Source organism: Micromys minutus, assembly GCF_963924665.1.
Source record: "Micromys minutus genome assembly, chromosome: 2".
NCBI classification, from domain to species: domain Eukaryota; kingdom Metazoa; phylum Chordata; class Mammalia; order Rodentia; family Muridae; genus Micromys; species Micromys minutus.
In genome coordinates, this window is record NC_137971.1 from 103,450,234 (window position 1) to 103,468,593 (window position 18,360).

Below are 18,360 nucleotides of genomic sequence, written 5' to 3' on the forward strand. Positions count from 1 at the left end.
TGGTGTGTGGAGGTGCTCAACAATGCTTCAGAAATAAACAAACATAAGAAAAACGACTCAGAGGCACACAGGGAGTGAGTTAGAATATATACTCTAAGCCCTTCAAGTCGGCAGTATTTTTGTGAGCTCACACACATCTTTCAACACTGTAGCGGTCTACACTGCAGACTTGCCAAAGCACATGTCCATCCAAGTATGAGGCAGTTTAAGCGCCTACAGAGCTTTCACTACCATAACAGACTGGAGTAAATCTAAAATCTGATAAGATTAAATATTCTCTTGAGAGTTCAACATAAGTGATTCTGTGGGCCAGACATCTTAGAAATGAAGTTTTCTTATTATTGAACTTTCTATCAAACCTGCAAGGGCTTGGAGGAGGGACAAACACATTGACTTATTCCTATTTTCTTCAAGAGCAAACCTGTATCTGACACTGACCCTGTTACTGGGGGTTCTAGAAAATAGCTAATTCTGGTGGGGTGAGATGGATATACAGGAGAAAAGCCGTTCCGGAAGGGGGTCATTAGGGTAAAGTAACAGTATTTCAGAGCTACAGGTGAAGTTGGGGTTCATTGGCTCTTTTTCCACAGAGGGGAGGAGGCAGGTGGTTGGTAGAGTAAGCCGTAGTGGGACACAGGCACTGAAGCTGCCACTTTGGTTCACTATGCTGATACACAAACAATGTCTAATTCTGCCCAAACCAAAGGTGACTGGGATGCTGGGAAGTTAACTTTTTGATTATTTCAGAAGAAATAACCAAATTCATTTCATTCCAGAAGAAAATGTGCCAGTGTCGGAAACCAAAATACCATAGCGACGCTTAGCCCCTCTCAACTCATTTTGGAAATGTTCTCCAGAGAGGTTGTAGCTTATGGACAATACACATCCACATTCTGAGAGCAGCCGGAGTCTCTCCTGACTCCATACCTTCCAGTGTTCCATCCTGATACCCCAGTCTCAGGGTTATGCAGATTCAGGAGGGTATGCATTTCAAACCTTCATCTTTCTCTCTTGCCAGTGCCTGGGAACCTACACACGCAAGCAACCCATACACTTTGTATCACTGGATGCTTTTGTGCCCTTCCAAACACCTCGGTGCCTGTGTAAGCCAACCTACAACAGGTCTGAGGCTCTCTCCATCTTAAGAAAGAGGTTCTTACAAACAGTCTGGAGACTGTTGATTCCACGGTTACTCATAGTTTCATGTTCCTCCTTCCCTTCCCTTCCCTTCCCTTCCCTTCCCTTCCCTTCCCTTCCCTTCCCTTCCCTTCCCTTCCCTTCCCTTCCCTTTCCTTTTGTTTTGTTGTTGTTGTTGGTTGGTTGGTTATTTACTTACTCCTGGAATCCAAAACGCTTTATTTGTTTATTAACTTTTTTACTTATTTGTCTTTTTGCCCATGTCAGCCCTCACCATTTAGTCTTTATTTGATGATTCAGGATCTTATCAATTATTTTCTTTTGTTAACTCATTCACTCACCTTCCTTCCTTCCTTCCTTCCTTCCTTCCTTCCTTCCTTCCTTCCTTCCTTCCTTCCTTTCAGAAGCTATTTGCCTGGCACTAAGAACTAAGAGTAACTTCAGGGACTAAATGTCCCTCTTCTGGTATTGTCTTCTTTCTGGAAGAGAGCTGAGGACCATAGTGAGGACCTTTTCTTCAGCAGCTCTGTGTGTATCTCAAGTAGCTCTGTGCATCATTGAGAATGCATGTGCCCCTAACTAACAAATACTACAGTGTCTTTCTAATGGTCTACAGATCTGTTGCATTCTATCCTGGCTCCATTCCCTCACTGGTTTCTCTCCATCTCTTACCTAAAATGCTACAGCATACTCCATTGAACTATCTAGCCCAGGTCTGCACATGGTTGCTACAGAATTGCTCTAAGTAAAGAGAAAAGAATCACTTGGTAGCACCTCATGGATTAACAGTAACAACAAAGAGTCTAGCTTCTTGGCCTGCATTCAAACTTTGCTTCTATATACAGCATGGGATTAAACAATGTAAAAAGTGAAAACTATTATATCAAGCACAGCTAGAGCCAGTCCATTCTAAAGAGAGTGGTTTCCTAGAAGTTGGGGATGGAGCGGGTCCGGGTGAACCTCTTTCACCTTTGAATCCCCTACTATCGTCTTGTATGTGACGAATACTTACAGTGTTGATTGACAGAATGAACCATTGAATGAAAAGTGAACTTGTGCCCCTAAAGAACTTCTTACTCTACTAGAATGCATGACATTAAGTGGGAGTTCTCAATTACTCACAAGGATGGACTTTTAAACACCTTATTTCTATATATATCCTACAAGCAGATATAGGCAACTTGTGAATTGGTGACTGTATCTTCACCATGCATACCTACTTATATTCTCGTTATTCTATTTTCTTTGCATCCTATACATCCCAACTCTTTCATCTGTGGCTCTCATTTGTCAAAGTAGCATCATGGAAGTAGTTACTGACTCCTGTGGATGACACTTAGTTTTTGGGCCCCTTCCTTACAAGTTATCAAGACACTGAGGTGACCACTACCTTCAACGGCCCTCCTGTGAATTTGTCTTGTTAGGTTGAAGATGCTGACCTTTACAAAGTTTCTTATAACAAAACAACACTTAAATCTTATAAACCATCAGTCCTAATACTTTTTCTAAAACAGCGTTCATGGTACAAGGACAAGGGCCTCTCAGATATCTAATTCTTGCCTGAACAAACTTTCTTTTTCCTACACAGGAGCTTTGGAGCACCTGGCCTACCTGCTAGGGTGGCACAAATATGTTTGGGTTCGAATTTCAGGTAGGTGACCTTTGAGGAAAAGAAAGGAGATTGAAAGTTCCAGGTACGAAGGCTTAGTATTTAGTAATAAGTGCATAGGCTTAGTACTAGGGAAACGTCAAGTATTCTTTATAATTTGTCTTATATAATTCATCCTTCCAAGAGAAAAGGTGGCACTGACAAGCATTTGAAGGGTGGGTGACAGAGAAGAGGACAAGGGGCTAGAAGAGAGAAAGCAGTGGTAGTTTAGAATGCATCTGAGCAATATTTGTTATTTTAGATGTCTCAGCTGGCCTCTCTGTAACTCTAGAAATAACTCTAAACCATCAGAGGGTAAGTCTCCAAAGGTGGCATTAAAGGAAAGGAGAGAGGGACAGATAGAGGCAGAGACAGACAGACAGACAGACACACACACACACACACACAGAGAGAGAGAGAGAGAGAGAGAGAGAGAGAGAGAGAGAGAGAGAGGCAAACAGGCAGGCATGCAAACAGAGAAATGAAAAGGTCCACCCTTTTCTAGGTTAATTCAATCTAAAGAAGAGCCTGTAGCAGAGACATCAAAGACTCTGGTTGGTAGACACCTGTTAGACTCTCAGTGATACCCAGGGTCCATTACCTGCTTCAGGGAACACATTATTATCTCACATAACAAAGGTTGGCTTCCCATGCCAGACAGGAAATGTTACACTTCATATATGGGTAGGGCTCTGACATGCAGAGGGAAGAGCTTCTGGTCTTTACTCTGCATGTTTCACTTTGACTCAGCTGTCCTATGGCTTGTTTTGTATGCATGCTTGGTGATGACTTAGGAGGGCATATGATAAGCTTATTGCTTATCACAAATTCACGGAGATGTAATTCACGGGCTGAGAGTGTGAGCTCAGGACCATTTATAGCAATTCTTCAAAATGCCCAGTTGACAGTGATCTACTGTGTGCTTTTTTTCTTCTGTATTTTACTTCTATGTTTTACAGAAAGCATCAGCTTGTGGTATTTAGAAATTCAAGTTTAAAAGCAAAAGGAAGCAGGCTCTCCACCACAGTTTATGAAGTTCATCAAACACTATCCAGCTAAGTTAGTGACCAGGACTCCAGCTGCCAGTGACCAGATCTTCAGCAGTCCTTCAGGGAACAATGTTCTCTGCTTATAAACCTTCCTAGTGCCCGGCTGTAAACAAAGGCGAGTTCATCAAGAACGCAGGTGGCTGCCCATGTCTCATTGCTTACTGATCACCCATAGCATTTACGAGTGGCCCCCACGGTCTCATTCCTACAACACAATAAAGGCGCTTGTCACCAGGCCTAGTTAGGAAACTGCACTGCCCAGCCTCACATCCCCGAACTCTTCACTCCTTGCTAAGACAATATTGACAGCTGCTGAGTCACTCTATTGAAAACCACTTAGCCTACAAGTACAGGCCCCAAAACACACTTAACACACCCAGCTCACAAAGGTTAAACAGCATGAGTGGGCAGCACAGCAGGAGATTAACCCTAAGAGAAATGGTGGCCTTTGACCTTTGACACAGAGAGGAGGAAGTACAGCTGACTGATTACCACCCATGCCACGTGTCACAGCACTAGCCTTAACTGAGAAAAGCACACTTGGAACACCTAGCAGCTGTGTGTTGGCCTTCTCAACCACACTTAATCCATGTAATACAATAGTGTAATTGTAATGCCACCTGGAAGTCGCCATTTTTTCTTCCTAAGAAATGCTTACCTGTTTCTATATTTCATTTCAGTTACTTTCACAACATCCTAGTAAGGCAACCTGGTTCCAGTCCACAGGTAAGATCCAAAAGGTCTGTCTGAGGCCACACAGAAGAACATATATGTTCAAATCACAGGTATTCTATTAGCCTGGAAGTAAAGAAGATGGCGAATTCCGACCATCCTAAGGGGGCAAAATGGAGTTGAGCATCTTTGCCTCTGAAGTCCTTTGAGATGGAATGAGAGCCCGGGGGCAGGATGGGAAGTCTGGACTTGATTAAACAGTGAGATGAGATGTTTGCCTCTGATGCCCTAAGCTATCTTCTTGCCTCTTCTGAAGTGGTGTCGGTTCCCTCTGCTGGTTAGTGCTTCATGCTCCTCAGCCTCTACCCAGATTCTAAGATCTGCTCCCAGCTCTTTGGTCATTTGTCTAAATGACCATGTCTCTTCTACCAGCGTTTCTAATACTTTTGGCTCCATTTGCTGTTGCTGTTTTATTAAAGTCTTATTGTAACTTGATATGCCATGCTTGGTTGATATCCCTTAAAGGCCTGCTATTTTCTGAAGGGAAGGAAAGACCGAATGGGTCTGGGAGTGGAGGGGAGGGAGGAGAGAGACTAGTAAGAGAAAGGGTCAATGGTCAGGATGAAATATACAAGAGAATAATAACTTTGAGAAGGAAAGAAAGTAAGGACATTATCCATCGGGATATAAGCAGGCAATAGTGTTGGGGGTGGGACACCAAGGGAACGAGTGTCACCAGTTCCTGAGGTTCTTGAAGCACTACGTTGAGTACCATCTCTACTTAGTGTGCTTACTACATGCTATGGGCTATGGTAAGAGTTCTAAATTTACTGTCACCAGGGAGGTTTTACCCAGCAACTAATGGAACAGATACAGAGACCCAGAGTCAAATATTAGGTGAGCTCGAGGCATCCTGAGGAAGAGACAAAGGAAGAATTGTAGGAGCCAGAGGCATCAAGGACATTACAAGAAAACTCACAGAATCAAGTATCCTGGCCCAAGGCAGCTGACTGAATCTCCAACCAGGGAGCCTATATGGAACCTACTGCCACGTGTTACAGTTGTGTGTCTTGGTCTTCTTGTGAGATCCTAACAATGGGGGCTAGAGCTGTCTCTGACTGCTGCCTGCCTTTGGGTCTCTTTCCTCTTCCTGGGATGTCTAGTCTAGCCTTAACAGGAGAGGATGCGCCTAGTCTTATTGCAACCTGCCACACTGTGTTTGTTTATAGCCATGGGAGGTCTCCCTGTTTCTGGGGAAAAAAAAAAATAAGGAGGACTGAATGGTGGGGTATGGTGGAAGGAAAGCACTGGGAGGAGGGAGGAAGGTGAAACTGTGGTGGGCATGTAAAAAAATTATTATTTTTAAAAAAGTATTCTACATTTACTAGCTATTTGATTTCCTAATAACCCTGTTAAAAGATTATTAGTCTTGTTATATATTGGTGGGAGTAAAGGCTTAAGAAATTAAGTTGGCATTACTTTAAGGTCACATATTAACCAGCAGCTATTATCAAGGTCTCTTGACCTCTAGTCGACATGACAGACCAACACCGATGACACAGAAAATTAAAAATGGTCCTGGAGGAAAACAGTGAAACCCATTACTCACGGGAGGTACTTAATTAATGGACATCTTCATCTTACTGAGTCAGTAGTCCATTTCCCATGTTCATGACTTACTCACAGTTGACTCTGAAATGCCCATTGGTAGCTGTCTTACACACTCACCCTCCTTTGCCTTTGGACCATTGGAAATATCTTTGTTTCCACTGCGCCTTGGTCTTGGACCTAAACCCAGTATGTCCCACCACCAAAGGCATCATCTTCACGCCAGTAAGAGGCTCTGAGGTGGGCTGTCTCCACTGAGACAGTAGAGGTAAAATACAGTTGTTCTTCCCACCAAAAGGTATTAACTGTGAACTGAAGAAGGTGCTAAGGAGAACATCTTTAAGTACCTAAAAGCAACTGAGTACGTTCCCAAAGTTTTGGAGGAACACAGCCCCACAGCTGGTTACCACTTGCAAAGCATTCAAGAGTCAATACTAGAATACAGAGGAAAATGCATTTTAAAGGGGTATTTGCTTGGTACTACGTTCCCACTGTTCTGCATCCGTGAGAACCAGTTCTGAGCAGTTTTTCTCAGTCCTATTTGTCTTTCAGCATCCTTCACTGCACCAAATGTAACAGTGTAATCAGGATTCTGTCCCCTGAAATGAACTATGGCACTTTTATTTTAGTACAAATAAAAACACACCACTTCTGCTATCGGAAGAAACAACCATTTAGCATTTTGACTTCAAGGTTGAGATTTACTGGAAAATCTGAAAGCTAGGAAAGAATCTTGTCTGGGTTCTCTTTCCACTGAAGCCCAGAACTGCCCCCAAACATCACCCATCTTCACACCTATGCCTCCTGCCCTGCCTTTGTGCCCCAAGCCCACATTTGCCCACATAACACATCTCGCCATGAAACCCACAAGTTGTGTCGTACCTTGGGCCTGCTGGACCGGTGCCATCTTCTGGTTCTTCCACAACAAGTAGCTCTGGGGCAATCAAAGCATCTTTGTTGACATTAGTCACCCAGCTTTCCTTTGTCTTCACTGCTGTGTCCTTATTCTGCTCAGCTGAAACAGGAAACAGGAAAGATAGAAAGGTTATCTCTCACGGCTACAATCTATACCCTTCCGATTGGCTCCTATCAACAAGGGCTCCAATCAGAACCTCAGGACTTCCATCTGCCAAGATGGCCGCTGGGTCTCAGGACCAAAATTATAGCTGTGAGAGAAGTGAGTAGATTCCCCTGATCTCAGATCCCTGCTTCCCAGCCTCCTGAAAGCATAGGCATACCTTTAAAGGTACAGGTAGCCTAGAGACCACTGAAGCAAAGTTCCAGCCTCTTTTAGGTTAACCTGACCTGAACTGGAGCCAAGAGTGGATCCCCTTAGCCAAGAGATGCTCAGAGTGGGATTCTTATCAAGCATTTCCTCAGTGCCTATAACTGGCTAAATGCAATGCTTGACTCTGTGTCACAAAGGTAAACCAATGATCCTAATTTAGATCCCTCTCCAGTGCTTCCACCCCACATCTGTCCACAAACCTAAATTCTAAGTTCTTCACCACACACTGCTTAAGTATCATCACCCCCATAAAACCTCTGTGCCATGTCTTCAGGAAGGTTTCCTGCCTCTCAATACTCAGAATTCTCGACCTGAATCTCTGTAATTAGCATCAACTTAGTGGTTACTAATGACCAAGAACTATGCTGAGTTCTTTGTGGACATTATCCTATATGATGAAAGGTGTTGTCTAAGAGTATATATTTGAAAATTGAAATTAAAAAGCTCAAGAAAATTGCCTAAGGCCACAGGATATATTTATCAGTGTTAGGATGGGACAATATTGGGTCTTCCAATTTTTAAATGCATTCCAAGATGGAATCTATCCTCTTGGTCTTATAGATCTAGAATCTTCGATTGCAAATAGAATCACAGTATCAGCCAGTACCACCCAAGATTTCTTATGATTGGAGTATGCTTGGAAACCAAGAGAGCAGGCAGCTCACTTTACATGCTGAGAGGTCAAAACTTATCTATAATAAGTGTAATAAATGTGACAATTATTTTCAATTCCAGCTCTGCCATTTAGCAATACTATGACGTTTGGCAAGTTAACCCTAGTTGCCCAATAATGTTTATAGAAAAAGTACATATACCTTACAAAATTGCTTCTATAGTTAAAAATAGATAGGCAACATTCATTATATACTGACTGCTTTAAGGATGGTATTTTTCTTTGCCCATAAGCTAGACCTAGAGGCTTACAATGACTGATCTTGAGTTAAATAGAAACCACAAGATAGAGACTTGTAAAGACGCCCAGACAGGAAGTGGTGAGATAGAAATTATAAACACACTTAAGTCCTTAAGTGATCTGTGTGGCTGACAAAAAATCCTGTGTCAAGATCAATATGAAACCTGATTTCATACACACACATGTGCATGCAGACACTCACAGGGATGCATACACATGCATGTGTGCACCTGTGCACGCGCGCGCGCGCGCGCGTGCGCGCACACACACACACACACACACACACACACACACACACACACACACACACACAGCTAAAGAAAGGCATGAACATTCCTCGTAATCCCCAAGCACCAAGGCTGCTCCATTTAAGGTGATACCCAAACAGTTGCCTTCCTCTACAGTCACTTAGCCCCGCCCTCATCCATCCAAATTGGAGGCAAGATTTTGACTGTGAAGGCCATACGCTATTTCAGTGAAGAGTCTCATAGCTTCCCCCACCCTCCTCCTAAACAGATGTCAGCTGTGACCTCACCTGCTGCTGGGAGCTTCTTCCTTCGCATGGATGCTCTGACGATGTCAGCACCATGGATTTTGTCCCTGTGTCTTTTTGCCTTAGCTTCATAAAACCATTGGCCACTCATATTCTTTAGTTGTTGGTCATCCTTAATTTTTTCAGGCAAATGTCTGCAAAGAAAAAAAAAACTTTACTTTTTTGAGAACTCACAGTAAATAAATAAGCTCACTGTAATACCGTGTGAAGAAATTTGTAAATACACAGGCAAAAGAAGCGCTTCTTAATTTATGTGCCACAGACTTCCAAGATGAGTTACAAATGTTACTCTTTGACTAAAAAACTAATCATAATGTCAAGCATGTTTTTAAAAGATAACTTTTATTGTTATGTATATGAATGTTTTGCGTGTACATACATGCACAATAGACATGAACTGCCCACAGATGCTAGAAGGCAGTATCAGGTCCCCCTTAGAACTGGAGTCACAGAGAGTTGTGAGTTGTAGGTGCTGGGATTTGAACTCAAATCCTCTGCAAGAGCAGCAGGTGCTCTTAACCTCTCTACTTGACATTTCTCAAGAGCAGGATTACTTCTTAGCTGCAGTCTTCTCTGTTCAAATGGGCACAGTGGAGGGGATGATGGAGATAGCATCCCTGGATACTTTCCTCACCTGCAAAATGCGGAAATTATCCCATCTCAGAAGGTTTTGCTGAGAATTGTGCTAAAACACATAACCCATCTCTGCGTGTGCCAAGGGGCCTATTAAGCATGTGTTGGACCGATAGTGATGAGCAAGCTCTTCCCCTGTCGTAAAATGATTTCTCACAGACTATCCTGGAAAATGTTCTGTGTGCCAAGGAGGGCTAAACAAGGAGATACAGGCAAGTCCCATCCATGCAGAGATTGCTTTTAAAGGTTCCATAAACACTCACAGTCATCAAACAACTGAAACCTAAATAACTAACTGGCACCGTCCTAAAGCATCCCTATTTTCTACTGGTTGTGGAAAACGGTCTTCCAATCAATGAGTCTTACAACTTTCCATTCAACAAAATAAGAATTCCAAACCTGTCTCTTGGTCCTCTTAGAGATATACTCAGTAAAATCCAGCAAAAAGCTTTTGGGAAACTTAGAACCCCTGAGAGACAATGTGTTGTGCAAATCCAAGTGGGTTCATTCAAGCTGAGATGTCCATGTGCAAGTCTGTCTTAGCTGGGTAAAGTGAATGGGGCTTGAAATGGCTGGGCTGAGGATGAGGATTGCACATGGGCACAGATGGAGACGAGGAACGGGCTGCAGGGGTGGTTACCCTGGGCTGGCAAGGATGCCTTCTTTCTTAAGCATGCTTTGAGGAAGTGGTTCTTTGTCTACCAAATATAAACTGTCCTCTAGAATTGCCTGTCCTGATCATCTAGAAGGAAGTGATTCTGCTACAAGTGTGCTCACCAATTCCTTAGTCACACACTGTCACAACAGCCTATCTACAAATCCTGACAGGGACAGTATCATTAGTTTCCAGCACTGAGTCACCAATGAATCAAGTGCTTCTGATAGTTCCTCACTGCCTCAGGCTTTTGACCACACAGATGTCCCTGCTGGGCTGCTGGCACAGTTCTTAATTTTTCTTCTTCCAGCAGGACCACAGCTCTGTCCAATTACAGAAGTAAAAGAAAATCCACCTCTCCATGGTCAGACTGGGCTTTTGGAAGGAGGGCCTTCATTCCATATATATTTGATTAGTGCCTTTAAAACAATGTGCTTGCAGAGGGTGGATGCCATATGAGGCCACTGACCACCTGACTTGGGATTGACATTTTGGATTTATTTCCCAGAAGACACTTCCAAGCCCCAGTTGCCAGCACACTCAACTTATTGTTTCTGACACTGCTCTTGTGTTATCTGCAGGTATAAGTGGTAGAAACGTCTGGCTGAAAGACTATGGATGCTCTTCCAAACAGGACCAGAGCCTAGTTTGAAATCCACCTAAACATAACAATGGACAGGCTAGTGGACTGTTCTACGTTTCAGTCTCCTTGCTTGTAAAGCTGGGGAGGATAAGACCTTGGAAGACTCTTGAGATAATTCATGGGCATGCTTGCCTGGATGTATTTCTCAGTGCCCAGCTCTGGTAGAGGCCGATGACCTCCGGGTGTCTTTGCATAGCTTTTTTTTTTGTCCAGCATGTTCCACTTGATGCTGCTTCTTCATCCTGTGCAGTACAAAGACACACGGCCCTTCTCCTTGTTCCCCAAATACCTCCCTTCCACACTGACAGTACTCCTAGGCTCTGTCTATGCACATCTTTACTCAGTCATCTCTGGAGGCTACAAACTCCTTAAAGACAAGACGTACATCTTTATGCCTTTTATCGTTCCACCATGAAAACACAGAGACTGGCACTAGGTTGATACCCAGTAGCTGTTCGTCAAGTAAGTCATTGAACAATTAAGTGTTCAACAGCCACAGCGATCGAATAAGAAAAGATATAATGAAGATCCCATCACTGCCAAGTTTCAGGGACCATCATAGTGGCGGGGGTTCTGATGAGGGAGGACTACAAATCTCTCCTCAGAACAGGAAAAAACATGCCATGACATATGGTAACCTGTTGGTGTACCACAAACCCTCACAGCAGTGACTCCCAGTTTCTCTTCATGAGACTGCTTTTTACTAAACAAAAGAGAACTTTGCAGTAGAGTCTTTGTAGGTCTTTTCAGCCTTGGTCTCCTCTCATCTTAATAAGCATCTACAAGGTCCCAGTTATGCACAAATGGCACAGAGACTTTGTGAGTCATGCCCTCAAAGACATATGGCCCCCAGAGCGGTTAGTCAGCATGTGGGAAGGACAGGGTTGCTGGCTCTTTTGTTTAAAAGTGGCAAAAGAATGAGAATTCTTTCAGATTTAGTGAGGGCCACTTTTGCATGTTCTGAGATGAATATTGCTGGTTTTAATAGTTTCTGTTTTTTACTTCTACCTTGGTCATGCAATATTCTGTAGATGACTCCATATGTGTAAAATCAGAACTAAGTTTATAAGAATTTCAGTCATTTGAATAATCCCCCTGTGATGGTTCCAAAGTCTTCTCTTCTAAGAGCTATTATTTTTTCCTTTCTTCGGAGCTATAATTGAAGGAGCCATATTAGCCCCGGATTTTCTAATTGCTTTACCTAGCCGAGGGGGAAGGGTAGATTTCTTTGGATTAACACTGCCTCTGCTCAGCACCCTCTCTACGCATGCCCATTAGCATAAAGAAGATGCCCACTGGTGGGCAGGTGGGAGGGAGAACATCACTCAGCCCAGAAAGGCCACCGTCTCGTCAGCCTTTCAGAGCACAAGCACCTAGTTGTTTTTGTCAGCTGAAAAGTACTTTGCAACAGAGCCATCGGAGTCTTCGCAGCCTTGGTCTCCTCTCATCTTATTGAGCAGCTGCAAGGCCCCGGTGTGCACACAAGCACACAGGCTTTGGGAGTGGTTCCAGTGCACAGGGCTCCGTACTTCCAGCCATTTATCTCTCTCTTTCTGTCTTTCAACCCCCACCCCAATATATTCTGGGAAAGATGATAAGATTCTGTGACTTAAAAATGGCCTCATTTTCTAAAGGAGACGATTCTAAAGGAGTCCAGAGGAGTTAAAAAATCTTGCCCATGGTAGCACAGGGCTAGGCCTGGAAGTTAGCTTGTTTCTCGGCTTCCCTGCACAGCCTGGCAAAGCCTAACATTTTGGATTCTAAGGTAGTTGTCAGACGTTATTCACACATTGATGGAGAGTCTGGAAATCAACAGACCTAGAAAAAAAGTTAACCGAAACATCCCTTAATGATAAGAAATGCATTTTGGGGGATGCGGGCACACCACAGATCCCCACAATCTGCTGAGATTCAGCACAGTGTAGGAAAGCACCCTGGCTTTGCTGGTGGGTCAGCCTCTGTCCTCTCACAGGCTGTCACTCTTCCACTCCAGCTCCCGCCTGTCCAAGGGGGTTGAACTACACTACTCTGGGAACAAAGAGAAAATGCCTGTGAAACTCCCTGAACGCTGTAGCCTCCAGGATTTTGCTTTCATGGAAAGTGCCACCAGAAGTCCTGGAAGCTAGTTCTTCAATGAAAACTGTCTTTACTTGAAAAGAAGCAGCTGAGAATCATAAGATGTGGGTGGCGGTTGAGATGGAATCTACTAAAAAAAAAAAAAAAAAAAAAAAGCCCATTTCTGTAGCTGTGGTTGTGTGCATATGGGGGTCAGGACGTGGGGCTGGTGTGGTGTTCAGACAGATATATGCAGTAATTTCCTGTTGGCAGGGTGACACAAAGCACAGGAAGCACTACCTCGGCAGTGTGTCATTTTCAAACCATAAAAGTCTAAAATTACACATGTGTGTGTATAGTACTGTTCCCCGTAAGAGTGGGAGAGTGAGACAGAGGGATGGAGTGGAAGAGAAAAATATCCATCTTGATGTCTGCTTCTCTGTTAACCTATTAAACATCTCCACCCAGAAGTTAGGGACACAGATGACAGTAACTTGAGCCCAAGGCTTATGACCGAAGTAGAAGTAGCACTGAAGACAGATGTGCATCAAGAATAGCCTGGAGCCGTTACCACCCCATGTGCAAGAGAACCTTATGGGGCTCTCCTCCTGGGACCAGGTCCATATAGGACCATTAACAGCTTAGGTGGCTTAGGAACTGCGCATGTCTCCTGCACGACACTCCTTTTATCACCCATTAAGTCAGTACAGAAGGCAACACATGACTCATGTCACCCCCGAAGTGTCTTGCTAGATTTGCCATAAAGAATTAACATATGGAAGCCATTCCCAAGTGGACTCTCAGCACATAAGGACCTGATGTGGGCGGAGCCACAGTCTGACTGCACCACAATTGGGGCTACACAGTGAGGAATAGGAAGGAGCTAACAATGGCTCGGAGGGAAAAGCACCTTCTACACAAGAATAAGGGTCTGATTCACATCCTCAGAACCAACACAGAGCTGAGGACAAAAGCACACATCTGTACGTCCTGTATTTCTATAGCAAGATGGAGATAAAGACAGGACTCATACGACTGCATCCTGATGGCTTAGAGACGAACAATGGGAGACTGTGTCTTAACATATGTGCAAATGGAGGGTCCGTACCCAAGGGTTTTCTCTGGCCTATACATGTACATCATCACACACGTGCACACACACCTACACACTTCCAGAATACATATTAAAGGCAGACATACTTTTCTAATAATGCTAACCATAATTAAGACATTACTCCATTCTCTTAGACAGCAAGAAGAACTGAAGCTGTAAAGTCATGTCAGGAGAGCAAACTTTAAATTTCTAAATTCCCAATCAGTAATCCTTTAAATGGGCGATTTAAATAAAGGCCATGGGATGGTAAATTCCTTATGGGCCATGCCTTCAACCATCTTGAAATGCCATTCACATAACTCCCAAGGGTTCTTCAAGTATAAGATGCAACAAAATTGTATTGTATTAAAAACACTTGAGACTTTGGGAAGTGATTCCCTGATAAGGAATCAAACGGTTGCCCAGCACTATCTGCGCTTTTTGAGAGGCACAATCTGAGTGAGGGACAATTTAATGTCCCTGTCACCTTTGGATGCCATGAAGAGGAGAAGCATTTATTTGTTTTTTTTTTATCTAAACAACTTTATTTTAAAAAACAGGATAAATGTACAGATTTTAAAAGCATTTTGGCATAAAACTATGTGGATATATTTGTATCAGTAATTTTTTAAATGGTTTGATAGTATGCATTGAAATCTTACTCATTACCATAAGTATCAAGTACATGTAAAACAAAATATAACGTGGAAATAGTCAAAGTTTTCTTGGTGTGTACAGGTTAAACCTAATGATTTTTAAATATCAAAAATTGCCACAAGGCTATCTTCTTAGCTCTTGAGTTATTAATGATTTAGTGTCCAGGTGTACCCCACTCTGAGTGGGTGCTATATACTTGTTGTTGTTGTTTTTCTAAGAAGGATTGAGGCTTCCACTTTTTGGGCTTTTTTTTTTTTTTTTTTTTTTTTTTTTTTTTTTTTTTTTTTTTTTGAGCTTCACACAGTCTGTGAGTTGTTTCTGGGGTGTTCAGAGCTTTCTGGGGCTAGTATCCCATTATCAGTGACTGCATATTATATCTGTTCTTTTGTGATTGGGTTACCTCACTCAGGATGATATTCTCTAGATATATCCATTTTCCTAAAAATTTCATGAAGTCATTGTTTCTAGTAGCTGAGTAGTACTTCATTGTATAAATATAATTTTTGTATCCATTCATCTACCGAAGGACATTTAGGTTCTTTCCACCTTCTGGCTATTATTAATAGGGCTGCTATGAACATGGTGGAGCATGTGTCCTTACTATATTTTGGAGCATCTTTGGGGTATATGCCCAGAAGTGGGTCTTCAGGTAGGACTATGTCCAAGTTTCTGAGGAACCGCCAGACTGATTTCCAGAGTGGTTGTACCAGTTTACAGCCCCACCAACAGTGGAGGAGTGTTCCTCTTTCTCCACATTCACGCCAGCATCTGCTGTCATCTGAATTTTTGATCTTAGCCATTCTGACTGGTGTGAGGTGGAATCTCAGGGTGGAAGAAGCATTTTGTAATTGACTTTGTCAGGACCTGGTCATTCTCAGTCTGAGTTGAGGCCGGCAAGGGAGGTGAAGTGACTGCCTAAGGAGCCACAGAAGATGAGCTACTGGTGATGAGGTTTGACTCCATGGTCCCTGTCACTACTGAACTCTCATTTGTCATCCAGAAGAAAATGCTCACTGAGCAGCAGAGGACATAGTGTGCTGGGCTGAGAGCACTGCTTTGTCACCGAGCAGTTGTGTGATCCTGGGTAACTCATTTCCCCTCTCCACCCTTTGCCATCCTGTCTGTAAAATGACTGAAGCAGATCAACAGGTCTTTCCAGAGCTTCCAGCCAGAACTGACCAAAGAGGAAAATAAGCTCAGAAGGGTCACAAAGGAGCTGTTAAGCCAAAGCCCAAGGAGGGTCATTTTCAGAAATCAGAGACTAGGTCATGACCCAGAGCCAGGAGGAATTTAGAACCATCCCTACAACTCCCTTTGGACCAAAAGCAAATTGTTTGCAGAGCAAGAATCTTCTTGTGTGGCATAACACATCAGATGAGGCCCCGTCAGAAGTCCACACTCCTGTGACTGTCTTCCCTTTCCCACCATACACCATCTCTCTGCATCAGGTCCTGTTCCTGCCCATGGTCAAGAAACTTTTGGTGACTAGTTAGAAAGATGTCCAAGAAGTATTAGTAACTAGGTCTGGCACAAGATATTTTGCCACCTCTAAGCTTCTTCCTAGTTACAACAGCAATAAAATGTCTGTGCCAGGAACCCTCAGAAACCCTCCTGGACCCCTCCAGAACAGCAGACCCAAGGACAGTCCCCCACTTGGAGGCTGTGGCCCAACAGAGCTTTGCTTCTAAGTGCATGGTCCAGTTCTTGCCTTGCCAAATTATGTTGTTATAAGAAACATAATCGAGTGAAGTTCAGCAAAGCATTTGTAAACCGTAGATGAGGAATCATTAACACTCTTTGTGGGGAGAGCCCATAACGTGTTGTGAGCGACACACTCCATGTCAGCTTTGTGTCATGACGGAAGCCCCTGCTCCACAGCACGTCTCCAGAAATGAGCACGCGGCTTATTATCCCTTCCAGAGAACTGCAATGGGGACCAGTAAACTAACACTGCTAACTTACATTCAGGAACCCCTCACTGCTCTCAAAGCCAATGACCACAGTGGGTTGCAGGACCCAGAGCCTGGAAGGGACAGTGAAGAATTAAGGCCAGCAGCGTGCTCTCGTTTATCTGTCTACCATGGAGATGACCAAACATGGCACCAATGGTGACAGGAAATATTTGGGTTCCATTCAAAAAGAATAATAGGTCAAGTTGACACTTTTCTTTGAAGGATCCAAGTCAAATGCAAACTTGACCTGTTTGGAGAGCTCTTTTAATTTTCCTCTTAAAACCAATCTTAGCAATTCTGAAAGTATTCAGAAATACGAATTACTCGTTTTTTTTTAAATCTAAGCTCTCTCTCTCTCTCTCTCTCTCTCTCTCTCTCTCTCTCTCTCTCTCTCTCACACACACACACACACACACACACACACCAAAACACTAAATACATTTCTTCTTTTCTGTATTTAATTTTTTTTACCTGTGGTATTGGTGTGTATGTGTATGTGTGCCTGTGGGGGGGTGTGGGGGGAGGCACACACACATGCAGGAACACGTGGAGACCAGAGGTTGACAAAAGGTATTCATCCGTAATTGCTCTCCATCTCATGTTTACTCAGACAGGGTCTCTCACTGCACCGGGAACCACCCACTCAGATGGACCGGCTAGCCGGTAAGCTCAGAGGTCATCAACTTCTGCCTTCGCAGCAGTGGGGTTATAGGTACAGGTGGCCATGCCTAGCAAGTTATTATGCTTAAGTGGCAAACACTTGACTGAACTTCCAGAATCTTCTCTGTTGTGTGTTTGACTTTCTGTTTGTTTTTTTATTTTTTATTTTTTTAAAAGACAGGGTTTATATGATAATCCAGGCTAATCTTTAACTTTAGGCAGTCACCATAACTGAACCTTGTAATTCTGGGATTACAAACAGACATGGGTCATTCTATGTCCTGTTCTTAAATGGCGTCAACAGCATATAGGGTGTGTTTCTGCTTTAAGGAGTAGGATCTCACTGCATGACACGCTGATCTCAACTGTGAGCTAGAGTGTGTCTGCCTCACTTGCCTGAGTAGCTTGAACTACACATATGTCCAACATGCCTGGCTAAAGTTTTTCATCAACATCCTCTTCCTGCTGGGAGCACAAAAGAGAAATTAAGAAACACCAGGAGGGGAACTGCCATCCAGGAAGTTAGCCTAAAATCGGAATGTGTAAGTTTAGGCTGCAAGACAAACTCTTAGTTATGCCTGGGAGAAAAACAGTCCTATTTTCTGTGAACTGCCTCTTTCTTTCCTTCGCACCCGGACCCTCTCTGGCCTCTTACCTGACCCTCTCCTCTTCGGCCCTCTTCAGGGCAGCATCCCTTTGCAGAACCTTTAAGATGGCATCTTGTTCCTCCTCTGTCAGGAAACTTAAGTCGATCATTTTGGAGCACAACGTTCACAAGAACAATAGTGACAAATGAAGCTTGGGGCTCTTGGCCAAACCCGATCACTCTTGGCCAGGGTGATTACAGGATGCAAAGCCAACGGGGTCTTATATGGTAGTAAAAGTCTTGTCGGGACTCCACAAAAAAGTTTAGGCAGATGACATCAAAATCGTAAGAGCAAGGTCCCTTGAGGTAGCAGTGGCCTGTGGGACGAACAGGTCTCAGGAGGATGCTGCATGCCTTGCGTGTGCCTTCAGCAGAATTTCTTCAGTGCACCCTCTCTGGACCAGTCTTAGACACAGGCTCTCTCCATCCTCATCACCATCTTGAGCAACAGCCTCCTTGGTGCATCCTTAACCTAGAGGATCATGGGACAACAAACTC

General features: G+C 43.5%; 1 protein-coding gene across 6 annotated transcripts in view; it reads right to left on the minus strand.

Moving 5' to 3' along the window:
- Positions 1-17,972, minus strand: part of SYTL2 (synaptotagmin like 2) — a gene marked incomplete at its 5' end in the record, with an annotated part of 62,001 nt that extends 44,029 nt beyond the window's left edge. For 4 of the 6 annotated variants that reach the window (XM_080912663.1, XM_080912664.1, XM_080912662.1 and 1 more), the window contains 3 exons: positions 6,997-7,129; positions 8,851-9,002; positions 17,872-17,972. In XM_080912663.1, coding sequence (XP_080768789.1) covers positions 6,997-7,129; positions 8,851-9,002; positions 17,872-17,972 — 386 coding nt within the window. The remainder of the gene's footprint in view (positions 1-6,996; positions 7,130-8,850; positions 9,003-17,871) is intronic. The other 2 variants (XM_080912666.1, XM_080912665.1) reach the window with 1 other exon arrangement.
- Between the last annotated feature and the right edge of the window lie 388 nt (positions 17,973-18,360).